Genomic DNA, 13,627 nt, shown 5'->3' with positions numbered 1-13,627 from the left:
TAGCTGGTGGAAGCTACACACGCGTAACGCTTCCAACGATTCTATCCCTTAGCCACTGGATAGGGAGCTGTCTAAGTGAATTGTTTATCAGGTGGTAGTCTCTTTAATCCGAAATAACGGTAGACTGTCTCACAGCTAAATTTAGCTGTGAGACAGTCTACCGTTATTTCGGATTAAAGAGACTACCACCTGATAAACATAAAATACAGCTACTAAAGAAAATTTAATGAATTGTTTAAGATTTAAAAAGTAAAGAGTATTCAATGTTATTTTTATTTACGTTTCTTTGCAAAGTTATATTTAATTATAATTTTCTTCTTTTTCTTCTTTGAAACCGTGTTTTGTTGATTGTTGGACTATGAACCCAAAGTTGAGTTTTAATTAAACACTTGGCTTGAAGATGAGTTTACGAACAATTCAGTTCGTAAACTCATGATGTCCAGAGTCGATGGACATCATGAGTTTACGAACTGAATTGTTAAATTTAAGTAGAAGTGAGTTAAGTGAAGATATAGCAAACAGTATGCCGTTTATATCAACTAAATAAAGATGGAAATAAAGCCAAGTGTTTAATTAAAACTCAACTTTGGGTTCATAGTCCTATAATTTTCTTTTAATTATACTGTAATTATATTGATAGATTTTCAGGCAAAATCTAGAATATTTATTACTATTAGATGTTAATAATTTTAATATTATGAAAAACAATTTTTCCAAGCGTGTTTTAATTCTTTAAATTAAGTACATTTTATGGGAAATTTTTTGCTTTATCTAAATTACGTGGCGAATCGCAATATTTATATTTGGGTCCGGACTACATTGACAAGTAACTCTTAGACATAAAAAGTATTATAATTGATGACGATCCGAACAAAGACGTACTGAAAGAATTATACGATTTAATATCATTAATTTTTACGGTACCATCTACCGGTGGGTCTGTCGAGCACAGTTTTTCGACCACGAAGCAAATTCATACATTGGCCAGGAACACTCACTCGGTCGGAGGAAAGATTGTGGTCGCTAGCGTCACTTTCGATAGAAAAAGAGCTTTTAAATACGTCGATGGAGTCGACGATCGGCGACTTTTATCATAAAGTAATGAATTTGCTATCGACTTTGCGGAAAAATCGCCGAATGGAGTTGTTTTTTTTTAATTTTTTATAAACTAAGTTTTTCTATCATTGTTTGTATCGTATCAGTTTGTATTATTTGTATTTTAGAATTAAAATACATGAATTGTTTATTTTTGTCATTTCCAGTATTTGTTTAAAACTTTTATGGAAATGTCATGTACCGGGCAGGTCTGACCCGTCACGAAACACGCGAAAAAACGGTTAATTTAGAGTAAAATTTATTAGTTTAACAAAACATAGGCAAAAGTCTTTTGTAGTCGGGCACCATTGTTTATATCAAACTGCCAGGCAGAAACTATAAATCGCGGAAGGAAGTCGTCCTACGATCGGTGGAAGTTCGAATTCGTCTTCGATTTTCACTTTTCTCGCGCGCTCCAGGTAAGAGTCTCGTTACGTTTAGTAACCAGGGTCTAACCACTCGGGAAGCGTGATTGAGGGAGAACGACCAATTAAAATGGACGAAAGAAAGAACGAAGATTGATATAATATCCGACAATCGAGGACACCTGGCACTCGGTTAACGTTCCGAATAACCGAAACGAAGTGCGTCAAAAAAAAAGAAAAAAGTTTCTCGTCTATTGTGCCAACCTGTAACCCGTGCCACTTCGGACTTAGACCGTGTCCCCGACGCCAACAGAGGAAGTTTCCTCGTGCCCTACAGACTTGTCAACGCCACTGTCCCGGGGCCACCTTCGATCGACCATCGAAGAACCACATCGACGCCCAGGACGTCCGAACGGTTGATTGTCCTAAAGCAAACTATTTTGTACATAGTATATGTTTATTTTATGTTAAAATAAACGGTTTTTGCCAGATACTTGTCGTCTTTCTCTTCCGTCACCACGCACGTACGAATGGACCCTAGACCTTACTGACGCGCAATTAACTGATTGCTCCTGGAAGTCGGCTCCTTACAGAAACACAGCTTCTCTATCATCAAATGTCACGGCACGCCACTGATTTTTATAGATTTTCCATTCACAATTTGATAAAATAGATGAAATAATTGAATATAATCGTGATATAATATCAAAAGTAGGAAGACAAGACAACATTGGTATATCAATGAACATTCTATACGCCCGGTAAAAAATACAGTAATACCTAGGTTTTCGTTGACTTCGGTTTTCGTCTATGCGCTTGAGTGACCTCGCTGCTAATTTTGCGAAAACAAAGGACGACCCACGCGTTTTCCGGCTCAGTGTGGCGTTATTTCTCGTTCTGTGAGCGGTTCCGTTCTCTGAACACTGGCAGTTCGGTCTTGGGTTCGCGCTTCGCAAACACGGGCTGGCCACGTGAAATTTTCCGGGTTTTCTCCACGTCTGTAACGCGTGAATAGGGGCCAGTTACCCTTAAACGGACCTCCCGGAAGGCATTATTCCGCGCGATACGACTATCATAAACACATACAACTAGGGTTTACACAAAAACCGACTTATTCGAATTTCAACTTCTCTATGAAACCGGTTTTAACCGGTTTTCGAATTTTCACCTCCCAAAAAAATGGAGATAAGGAATATTTATAACTCCTTTTAAAACTTTTTAATTTATTTAATATTTATAAAATTTCAAAAATATAACAAAATAAAATCGACCGACGTCTACACAAAACAAAACAAAAAAGAAATTGCAAGATTATCACATTAAACTATAAAATTTACTCCATTAAAACCATAAAGAAAAACGAATAACAATGGATGCCTACAAAATATTATTTTATATCTTGTTTTTCCTAAGAAAATATAATTTTAGAAAGCAAAGAACGTCTATAGATCACTTGCTAACCGTTTTCTTTTTCTTTTCTTTTTTTTTGCACACAAAATTGCCAAAAATAGAAAAGAAAAACTTATTCTATTCAGCTGGGTTTAATGATCTTTAAAGAGTAAAATAATAAATTAAATTTTTCGTTCTTCTGTTTGTACTCTCTAATACTAAAAGGTCCTTTTTTAGTGTTTTAGGGCTGGACAAATTCATTTCTTCAGGTTCTTGAAGATATTGATGTATCGATTTTTCCATAGCATTTGTTAAAACTATCGCTTGATTTTCTTCTTCGCCACTTTTTCGTCATCGCAGTCATCTTCTATACAGTAATTTGATATAATCTCGATAATATTTGTCCAGATAACTTAATAATAGCAGATTTTGCAGCTAGTGGAAGAAATACACTAGACTTTGTTCAAACGTTCTGTGGATTTTGTAAATAAAGGAGAAGTGTTACTAATCCCGTTTGTCTTTTCTCTGGAATTCGTACCTCTACAGCATGTAACAACTTGTAACTAATTTCAGTTTTCAAATTTTTCAAATTCACATAACAAAAATTCAAATACGCCTTCACTCGTAAATAAGTAGGACGATAAGATGCAAATCTTGTCGTTCTGAGGCATCAGATGCAAAACGTCTTGGTCCTAAAACTTTAAGGAGCTCTTCGATTTTATAATATTCTGCTTCATTCTACGTGCGAGAAGCACCGATGTCATTCAAAGCTAAAACAACACATTTTTTTAAGTGTGCAAATCTTTCTATCGTTTTTCCGTTGTTCCAAGATTTTTCCCTATTGTAGGGAGAATTGGACGCTTTTTTTCTTTTTGTAGTTAGCTTTATGAATCTTAGTATTTAACAATATACCCGTTTTATGCTAGAGACAATTTTGTGTCAAAATGTTGATATTTTTAATCAAATGATTAATTTTCGTTTATGTCTAAGCTCAAAAATCGGCTTTTAGTTGGGAAAACCCGGTTTTCAAAATATGTAAATTTCTTTAAAAAAACCAGGTTTTAAAAACCGACAAACCCTACATACAACTTACAGTACGTGACAATTCCGTCACACTTTACCACGGGGCGATATAAGCTAGAAGCTCGTGTCCAACTAGCTTCTACAAGACGAGACATTACCCCGCGGGTCTACCCAAACAATCCATTGCTTTTATCTTTATGCTAATTAGTCTTATATATTAATTTTTTATTTAGTATTTAACGCTATATTAATTCTCAATAAAATGTGTTTTTGGTATGTATTTTGAAGTGTCTAGAACGAATTAATTGGATTTACATTGATTCGTATGGAAATAATTGTCTCGGTTTTCGTCTGTTTCGGATTTCGCCGATTGTTTACGGACGGATTATCGACGAAAACCGAGGTTTCACTGTATTTATATATCTTTTCTTATTTATAATATTTTACGAAATATAAAATAATATTAATCCTAATTTTTTATTTACATAAAATTACACAATGTGATGCTATTATGTCTATTATTTAGACATCGAATTTCTTGGGTGTCCAAGATCAGATAATATTAAAAAGTATTGTTATGACCACAAATATTTTAAAAAGCATTGTTCTCTTTGCGATATTCTATCTTACGAACAATTCTTAATTGAACAAAAAATAGATAAGTAAATAAAAACAAGTAATAAATATAAATTAAATAATTATTATATTGAACTATTTCCCTAATTTACTTTGTCTTATTGTTAAAATATTATTTCAAATTGTCGTGTTTTAATTTACTCGGATATTAGAACAAAAAAAAAAAAAAAAAAAAAAAAAGCAAATATTAATAATTCTCCACCACATCTTTACGATGTCTTTAAATTTAAGTATAATTAAGGAATAATTTTTCATGAGAATCAAGAGGTTTCAACAATCAGCAAACCTCAACGTTCAATAAGACGAACTGTAAGTATATTTTTCATATACATCTATAAAAATTAAAGATTTGTGACCAGTATGGCCCAAATCACTACTACTCACGATCTACTACTACTACTGTATATTGTATATTGTATCAGGCAGTGGCGGAACAAGACTTAAATTTGACGCGGGCGAGGTACATTTCGCGAGGCTCTCTGGTGGCGCAAGAAGACGGATTTTATAAAATAAAAAGCAGTTGGAACTATCAAATTTTTATTCATAAAAATGCAAACTATATTCTTTGACTAACATTAAAAAAATTATAAAAAAAACAAGAATTAAAGAAACAGAAATTTCCTGCTTTTAGCCTTACTGAACTCCTTACTAATTGTGTCGTAATTCGCTTAGATGCTATATATGTTTCAATAGATAAAACTGCCGAAGCTGGAAGTCTTTCCCGACCCATTGTATTTCGTAAATAATTTTTTATTAGTTTTAATTTCGAAAAGCTCCTTTCAGCGTAGGCAGTACATACCGGTATTGTTAACAAAATTCGAACGACAATGTAAATATTTGGGTGAATTTCTTTCGAGTTATTTCCTATGTATTGGAGAAGCTGTTTCACATCTTTAATGAAGTTGAATAAATTTAGGATCATTTTTTGTAATTCTTCATATAATTCGTAAGGTTCGAAGTCACTGCTCTCACCAGTGGCGTAGCGTGGGCGTCGGCCGCCCGGGGCGGAAAAAAATTTCGCCGCCCCCTTATTCAGGTATCTCAATTTAAAAGACTAAAATATACAGTAATTCTAAAGAACTTTTCAGCAAGAACAATCATCATTATTGTGTATTGTACGGGTTCAAATTTTTACAAGATATTATTATTATTTATTGTAAAATTTTGCCGCCCCTGCCGCCCCCACTACGCTACGCCACTGGCTCTCACCCACTCGAGGACTGAGGGTAAATCTTGACAGTTTTTTAATATTTGCTATTTTGGAATATTTTTTAACTCGCTTAGATTATAGAGAAAAAGCAAAATTTTCAAAATGTTGATTTAAAGACATAAATCTCGAATCCATATTGCTTATTATAGAATCAATCATGGTGTTAAAAGATCTGTTTCATACCGGCTTTTGGGAGACTGTGTAGGTTGATCGCTGCCTTCATAATCGAACATCCTTTTCTTTTTGGCTACCCTTCATTTTTAAAGTCTTTTGGCAGTTCATAACTGCTATTCTCAATAAATTGACGAGCGTCAGATACAGTGCCGTAACTAGGCAGGTGCAACAGGTGCATCCACACAGGGCCCACTCGGAAGGGAGCCCAAAATTCGTGTATTTTGCTTTATTATTTTCCCAAATCTAATTAATTAAGGGGCCTAAAAGCAAATTCTTGCACAGGGTACAGGAATGGCTAGTTACGGCACTGGTCAGATAAGCATTTTTCGAATCCAGCGTGAAAGTAACGTAAACAAACAGAATGGGAAATCCCCAGCTCCGCTGGCGGGGATTCCCCGCGATAGCAACGCAACGCCAGCAAATGTTGCTAGACTAAATAAAAACAAATTTGATATGTCAATATATTTATTGTTTTATGACGAGTAAAATTTTTTCGTCGCGTTCACGGCTTTTAAGTAATACATAAACCTTCAAGGCGCGAGGCCCCTCGGACCCTCGAAAGCTTATACACACCTTACCCCACCCCCACACCTTAGAGTGCGACTATGCAGACGCGAATTTAGAGAGAGCGAGAGGTTTCGAGCGATTTAGTTTTCGCAAAGGAAAACCATGCATAGTCCACCTCTCTCGCGTCTGCATAGTCGCACCCTTACGCCGCCTCTGGTATCGTGTACTCCTTTTCGTTGAAATTAAACGGTTATTTAGCCGTTAACTTTAGTGTCTGAGTACTTTACTTGCGCCGGCCGCATCCGTTAATCGAAACTAAACTGGCCGTCGCGGCAATCCTGACAAGGCATCAAAGAGGTGCCGACCCTCCGGTCACAATAAGAATACCAATGAATTCATTTAATTCAAGCGGCTTGATACCACATTACACATTTCGTTATTTATTCATTTGTATTTTAGCTGTTTCTGTCAAGTGAGCCGTCTCATAAACTTCCATTTTATTGCAGTTTTGCTTTCTAATGTAAATTTTATTTATATTAAGATTTAATTAATTAATTTTGATTGTGCTATTTATATTTAATCAATAGGAAATCGTATTAAAAGTTTACTTGCTTTTCTACCCGGAAACACTGGGTCTGTCTTCTAGTTATTAATATTTTTGAATGTTTGTTAAAAAAATTGATAAAGTTTGTAAAATCATTTCTGAGTATTAATTATTTAAAGAAATTACTAACCTGATTCAAATTCACGATTCTGGGAAACGGAATCGAGGATTTAAAGACGGGCTTAATTAATGAATTAATCGATTAGTTCCCATGTTTACTAATAGTTTATCCTTTACTATAACGCAAACAGGAAGAGACAAAAACATTTTCCTCGGAAGTAAGAACATTCTATACATTCATATAGGGGTGTGTCGTGGGTTTGAGGAAGTTAACGTTACTCTTACGGTTCTAGACTTGTGGTACACGCGGCGTAACTCGGTTAACTGACTTTTGAGCCACCCTTTATTATAACTTCCGAAACAATAAAAAATCGTGTATTTCTTCAGAGTTATTACTACTATAAATTGCCTAAAATCGTTTTACTTATTAAAATTAAAAGTAATAACTAATGTAAATTGCTTTTATACATTTAATTAATATTTTTAAATATAAAATATAAATTTTTATAAGTAACATAAATGATCGTTTAATTACTAAAATAAAGGGATTAAAATTAGGTAAAAATATAAATCTTCACAATACTCCTTCAAAAACTTATAAACAATACTGATTTAAAAAAATAATGTATCGAATACAGTATGAATATTGTATAATAAATTGATGTTTTGAATTTATTATTCCTGTCATAATCTAGAAGATGATGATCTGAAATAAAGCAAAATAAATTAATAAATGTATACATTATTTATGCAGGAAATATCTAAATAAACTGTATATACTATAAATATAGTCTATATTAGTTTATATACAATAGTATATGGTACAATATTTATTATGTACTGTAAAGTGAATTTTTACATTATAGTAAAATTGCGGTAATCAGAAATACCGGCAAGAAGATATTTTTTACCGGTAAACTCAGAAAAAAAGGTTAGGCACGTAATAATCTTTTGAAGCCAAACACTTATCTGTGGGTCCCCTTTACTTATAACTAAATACTTATTACTTTACAGTTCTTTGCAATGTTTAAACTATAATTAAAGCACTACTTCACATTTTGGCAATTTGTTTCCTCACCCGCGAGCCGAGAAATTAATAATGATTTTACTTGACAAAATGGAAATACAGTAGAGCATCGATTATCCGACCCTCGATTAACCGACTTATCGGTTAACCGACCGCGTTCTAGTCGGCAAATTCAAATGTCCGCTAGTGATGTGGCGCTACAATATTTGGTTATGTCTTGGCTACTTTAATATTATTTTTGTTAAATTGTTGCATGTTTTAGCTGGCAGCACTGGCTCGACCATGAAAGAGAGGCTAGTATTTAAACCAGGCCTAATACACTATACTAATAATGTATTTTTTCATACTTTTCGGTTATCCGACTTTTCAGTTATCCGACCAACCCCAGTCCCCAATTAAGTCGGATAATCGATGCTCTACTGTATATACTGAATGTGAGCCTTCGTACTGACCACTTTTTAATCATGGCAACTAAAAAATTACAGCATGTTTTATTTTTCTGGTAATAAAACTATATTTTCAAAACAGAAAATAAGGGTCACAGAACACTAAAGTTTTCGATTCACCGATGGATCGGAAACTTAGCGATCATCACTACTATGCTCATTTTTGCATCTGAAATTTAAATTTTTTAAAAAAATTACCGTTTTACCGGTAATAAAAAGTCGATACATTTCAAATTCCTTAATAGACACGTATTTGTACCTGTCTGAGGCACTTAAAGACACGAGAACCTAAACAAGAGTCTAAGTTGCCTTTGCCTGAAGCCACCGCTGATTACTGTAGTATAGACTAATACGTGGTACTATAATTATTATAAACCTTAAGATTCATCTTCCTCTAAAAGCGATAAAATAATGAAAATCACAACATACAGTTTAGCTCAACATTTGGCATTATGTTTCCGAAATATTTGGGTAGTCTAAATGCTCAATAGTTTAACTGAGTAATGAAACTATTAAACTACGTTTTGAATTAACACAGCTTTTATTTCTACTCCTCCGTCATAAAGAATCAAATTATTTAATATTAATTATACAGATTGTCCCAAAAATATGGATTCAAAAGCTCAAATTGGCGGCTATAGACTTCACAAAACTTTCATATACTCTGAATAAAAGAACGTTGAATATTAATTATTTTAAATTTTTACAGATTTCTGTAGAAGTGATTATTTTTTACACGCAGAGATGGCTTCCTTCTTTGGTGCAACGAGCAACGACCGGAGTAATCGTTTCTTTGAGATATTTGAAGTCAGAAAATTCCTCACCGAAATAGCAAAGTGTATTGTGGAATCGTCTTGCTGAACTACTTTTTATGTCATTCCAACAAACTAATATCATCTAATAATCTAAAATTATTCTAGATATTTCAAATTTTATCTTGTGAAAAATGCCTTTGGATCCAGACTTTTGGAACACATATAAATATTTAAATAATTATACAAAAAATTATTTACTTACGAATTTTTCTTTTCGATAAATATTAAAATATAGTGAATACAAAATAATAGCATTGCACTAACAATAGCCGCAATGCCAGTTATCCGAAATGTTATCCTTCCTCCTAGAGAATCGAATCCTGTTCCTGCCAAGATACTTCCAATGGCAACTCCTATAAATACATTTATTTTACATATAAATCATTTAAATAACTATTTTGTTAAATTTAGTTTTACCTAATCCACTATACGTTCCACCAAAGATTCCTTGCATCGTAGCCTCCGTACCATGAGGAGCATTTATCTTAGCAAAAGAAGATAGTGCAGCCATGAATACTCCGAAAGATACTCCTTGAGTTAAGTCAAAAATCACCACTAACCATGGATTATAAACGAAAGAATAACATATAAATCTTATAGCAAAAGCAATAAACGCTAACACGGCACACAATTCATGGCCTATTTTTTCAATAATCAATCCAGAAAAGAAGAATAATGGAATTTCTGATATAACGCACTCAGTCATAACAGACAGGCCAATATTTAGTTTACTAGCACCTAAATCATCCAAGTACCACAACTGATAAGAATCCAATACTCCAGTGAACATGCCAGCGATGCACGACATTACAAGAAATATTTTAGGGCGAATTTTGCGAAAAATCTTAAAAATGTCGCTGAAGATGTCTTCCGATGTTGCAACAATTGTATTTTTTGCTTTCAATAATATAGATGTGTCTATGAGCATAAATATTGTCATTATATAAAATCCCACTGAATAATTTGGGGTGTAATCATAGATGATTCCTATCACAACTGCTGTGATACCTGCACCTAAAGTACCCCATAATCTTTGTTTACCAAAATTTCCAACTTTATCAGATAAATTTTCGTAGCAAAAAGTGTCAGCTAATGTCCATAACACATTCACCAATACACCACAAATGACTCTAAATATTGCAAAGAGCCAAAAGTGTAAGCTATTGATTGATTCATTCTTGCATTCTGAATCCAAGCAATGAAGTATACAATAAGCTGTACAGTTTTCGGTGTCATTAACGTTTATTTTCAATAAATTATCTTTTAAATTAGCTGTTACTTTGGTCGAATACACGGTACCGTTACAATCAATGCTGCAATTCAAGTAAGTATTGCAAAGTGACCAAGATCCTGGTTGATTTATGACTCGATTGAGCGATGTACAATTCAATTTTATTGGAGTTAAGACACTTTCTGAAGGTTTATCCTGAAGAAAATTTAGAACAAGATAAAATGCAGTCAGTGTGAGCATTAGAAGTATAATAATAAGCTTGTGCTTCTGTAGTTTATCTGACAAACAACCAACGCACGGTTTAGCTATGACACTTAAAAATGGTATAATTGTATGAATGATACCCAAAGAAGTAGCTGCAATTCCTAGTTGCTTGGCAATTAAACCCAAGTATGGATCTATAGCTGTAAATCCTGCAAATTAAAATTTTATTAATTAAATTTGCCTTGTCATTCAGTTAATTTAGAGAATTGTTTTGCATTAAACAGAGAACATTTTAAAATAATTTACATAAAATTATATGACTAGTTCAATGGTGCAGAGAGCTTGGTATTGAAGAATAAGAGAATATTATCACAGAAACAAGAATAGTAATTATTAAAATAGTTATTTGCAGGACTTGAAAGAAAGAAAAAAAAGGCCATTTGAAATGGAAGACTCCTACAATAATCATACATTTCGAATTATATCTTTTTACACTTTCATAACACTTTGGAACTAATGGAACTTTTAAAGCAGAATTAATTCCATGAATGTACGAGCATATTTACTATATTAGTAATGTTTTACGTTAATGATCTACAACTGAGAGTTGGAGACTAATAAACACAATAAAGTTCCCAGAAAAGAAAAAGAAGTATGCTACGTATGATACTAAAAGACAGAAAGGCACGTGTGATTATATAAAGAATTGGAACACAAAATAATATTTATCACTAAAACTTCTAAGTTCAGGTGTGATAGAAAGATATATGGACTAAAATAGTGACAACGTAATTGTCATTAGATAACAAGCAACTAAATGGAAGTAAATTGTGCGAAGAGTACAGATGCTGAAGAGAGAAGAAATTAGAAAATTTCGGAAGAGAATTTCGTTCATTAATAGACAAGTTATGGTGAGAAAGATTTTCCTTGAAAATATTTATTTGCAAAGCTAAATGTCTCTAAATCGTTTTTTATCTGCCAAATTTTGTATTTTCGTACATTTTTAATCGACATGCAAAAATTTCGATCTATGCAGTGGAGCTACTTTCCACTTTTGGTTTTGGCAATAGAAAAATCAGTTGCGATTTTTAATCTTACTTCTCTATGGGCACTAAAAGGGCTTTTTCAGTCTCATCGTTGGGAGCCAGATGAAAACGTCATGAATTTTAGGGATGGCCAAGGATGGATTTAGGGAATGCTCAGAGAGCAAAACTCCCTTCTGGAGTTTTTCCAAGTAAATCAGGTGGTAAAAAATTATTTTAAGGTGTACTGTTTCCTTTCTGCATTCCCTCTAAAGATCCTGAATGACGAGACATCCTAATAATGGACACTGGATCCACTATTAGGGTGCCTCATCATCCATCTGACTCATTGTGAGCTAGACCAATGGTTCTTAACCTTTTTATACTCACGGCCCACCAAATATTTCATAATCTTTTTAAATAATAATTTATATTTGTTAAATTATCTATAATCAATTGATTTTTTATTATTGCTTTATTTTTTTATATAATAAATGTAAATCATATCTTTATTATTTCATTATCTATCATTATAAATAACATTCAAATTTCACAATTAAACACGAAAACTCATTAATTTTTAACAGAAAATAAAATAAGAAACATGTCGATAAATCGATCCAAATTCGATACTAAAACTAAACTAAAACTAAAACACCCACAACTTGTGGTAAAGATTTTGCATATCTTTTGCAAAAATATTTAAATTTTCAAAGCCTACTATTTTTCCTATTTATTTTTAAAATTCCAAGCATTGATAGTTTCTTAGAATTGCTTTGGAATAAAAGAAGTAAATACTGCGGTGTAAGTAGCGTATTTGCATTTATTTCTTCTATACTAACAAAGTTGTATGTAGGAAGAAATAAAAAATAAATAAATAAAACTAAATAAGAAAACTTTATCTTTCTTATTTCACTTTTCAATACGATATTCGGTTATACATCAATTTTTTTTTTATTATATTCTGAAGGAAATTTCGCATAATTTGGCAGCCCCCCAGCAAACTTCTTGTAGACCCCCAGAGGACCGCGGCCCTCCTGTTAAGAATCACTGAGCTAGACAATCCCGTAATAGTGTCAAACTGGGAGGAAAGAGTTACATGGGCTTGGTTAGTTTTAGGTGATATATAGACGATCTCTAATTTTTTTAATGTATTTTAAATGTTAGCTGTTAATTTTTAATTTAATTGCTATTGATTTTCGAGAATATGAATTTACAAATTTTAATATTTAGAAACTTACAAAAGGTCTAAAGATTAATTTGCTAAATTGTTGAGTAAAAAAAGCCACATAACTGTAATAAATGTACTATAAAACTGTTATGATTTATGTATTGAAATAATTTGTAAATTAATTTGACAATATATCAGCATTGAGTTATCGATATATTAAATTATGCTTACAAATCATGAGATAACTTTATAGAAATTCAGCCGTATATTATTGTAAACTTAATGGACATTTAAGAAAATAAACTGTAATTAATAACAAATCTATTTAATTATTTAAATATATTTAATAAAATACTTACCTGAAGTCATTAAAAAAAAGTGAAGTTTTACGAAAAGGAGTTTCTTGTTAATTTGAAATTTCATATTTAATTATATAAAATGAAATGTTTAAGAGAAATTTACACACTACTTTTAAATTTTAATGAAATTGCATGAGATTAACTCATAAATATCCATTTTATATGTGAAAATATTCAACACGAAAGCAGCCAAATGCATATTTTGTGGTTTATGTATAAACTGAAAGAATATCTGCAATTGATAAACGTCACATCTCAAGGTTATCCACTTACCAGATGTATAATTCAA

At 32.5% G+C, this 13,627-nt stretch overlaps 2 protein-coding genes across 4 annotated transcripts in view; both read right to left on the bottom strand.

Moving 5' to 3' along the window:
* LOC136982217 (major facilitator superfamily domain-containing protein 6-like) overlaps positions 1 to 9,642 on the bottom strand; it is a 32,095-nt gene extending 22,453 nt beyond the window's left edge. For 2 of the 3 annotated variants that reach the window (XM_067278654.1, XM_067278655.1), the window contains exon 1: positions 9,554 to 9,642. In XM_067278654.1, the coding sequence (XP_067134755.1) occupies positions 9,554 to 9,606 (53 nt within the window). In that variant the 5' untranslated portion in view covers positions 9,607 to 9,642. Of the gene's footprint in view, positions 1 to 7,133; positions 7,153 to 9,553 lie in introns of those variants that run through there. The other variant, XM_067278657.1, reaches the window with a different exon arrangement.
* Positions 9,640 to 13,394, bottom strand: LOC136982198 (major facilitator superfamily domain-containing protein 6-like; the record flags this gene model as incomplete). The annotated part of the gene is made up of 3 exons (XM_067278632.1): positions 13,339 to 13,394; positions 9,769 to 10,995; positions 9,640 to 9,704 (listed from the first exon to the last, which is right to left on the bottom strand). Coding segments are annotated over exons 1-3 (1,302 nt in total), but the record flags the coding sequence as incomplete, so codon positions are not given.
* Between the last annotated feature and the right edge of the window lie 233 nt (positions 13,395 to 13,627).

This window comes from Centruroides vittatus, unplaced genomic scaffold (assembly GCF_030686945.1).
Source record: "Centruroides vittatus isolate TY-2023 unplaced genomic scaffold, ASM3068694v2 contig_817, whole genome shotgun sequence".
NCBI classification, from domain to species: Eukaryota; Metazoa; Arthropoda; class Arachnida; order Scorpiones; family Buthidae; genus Centruroides; species Centruroides vittatus.
This window is presented reverse-complemented; position numbering and strand designations above follow the sequence as displayed.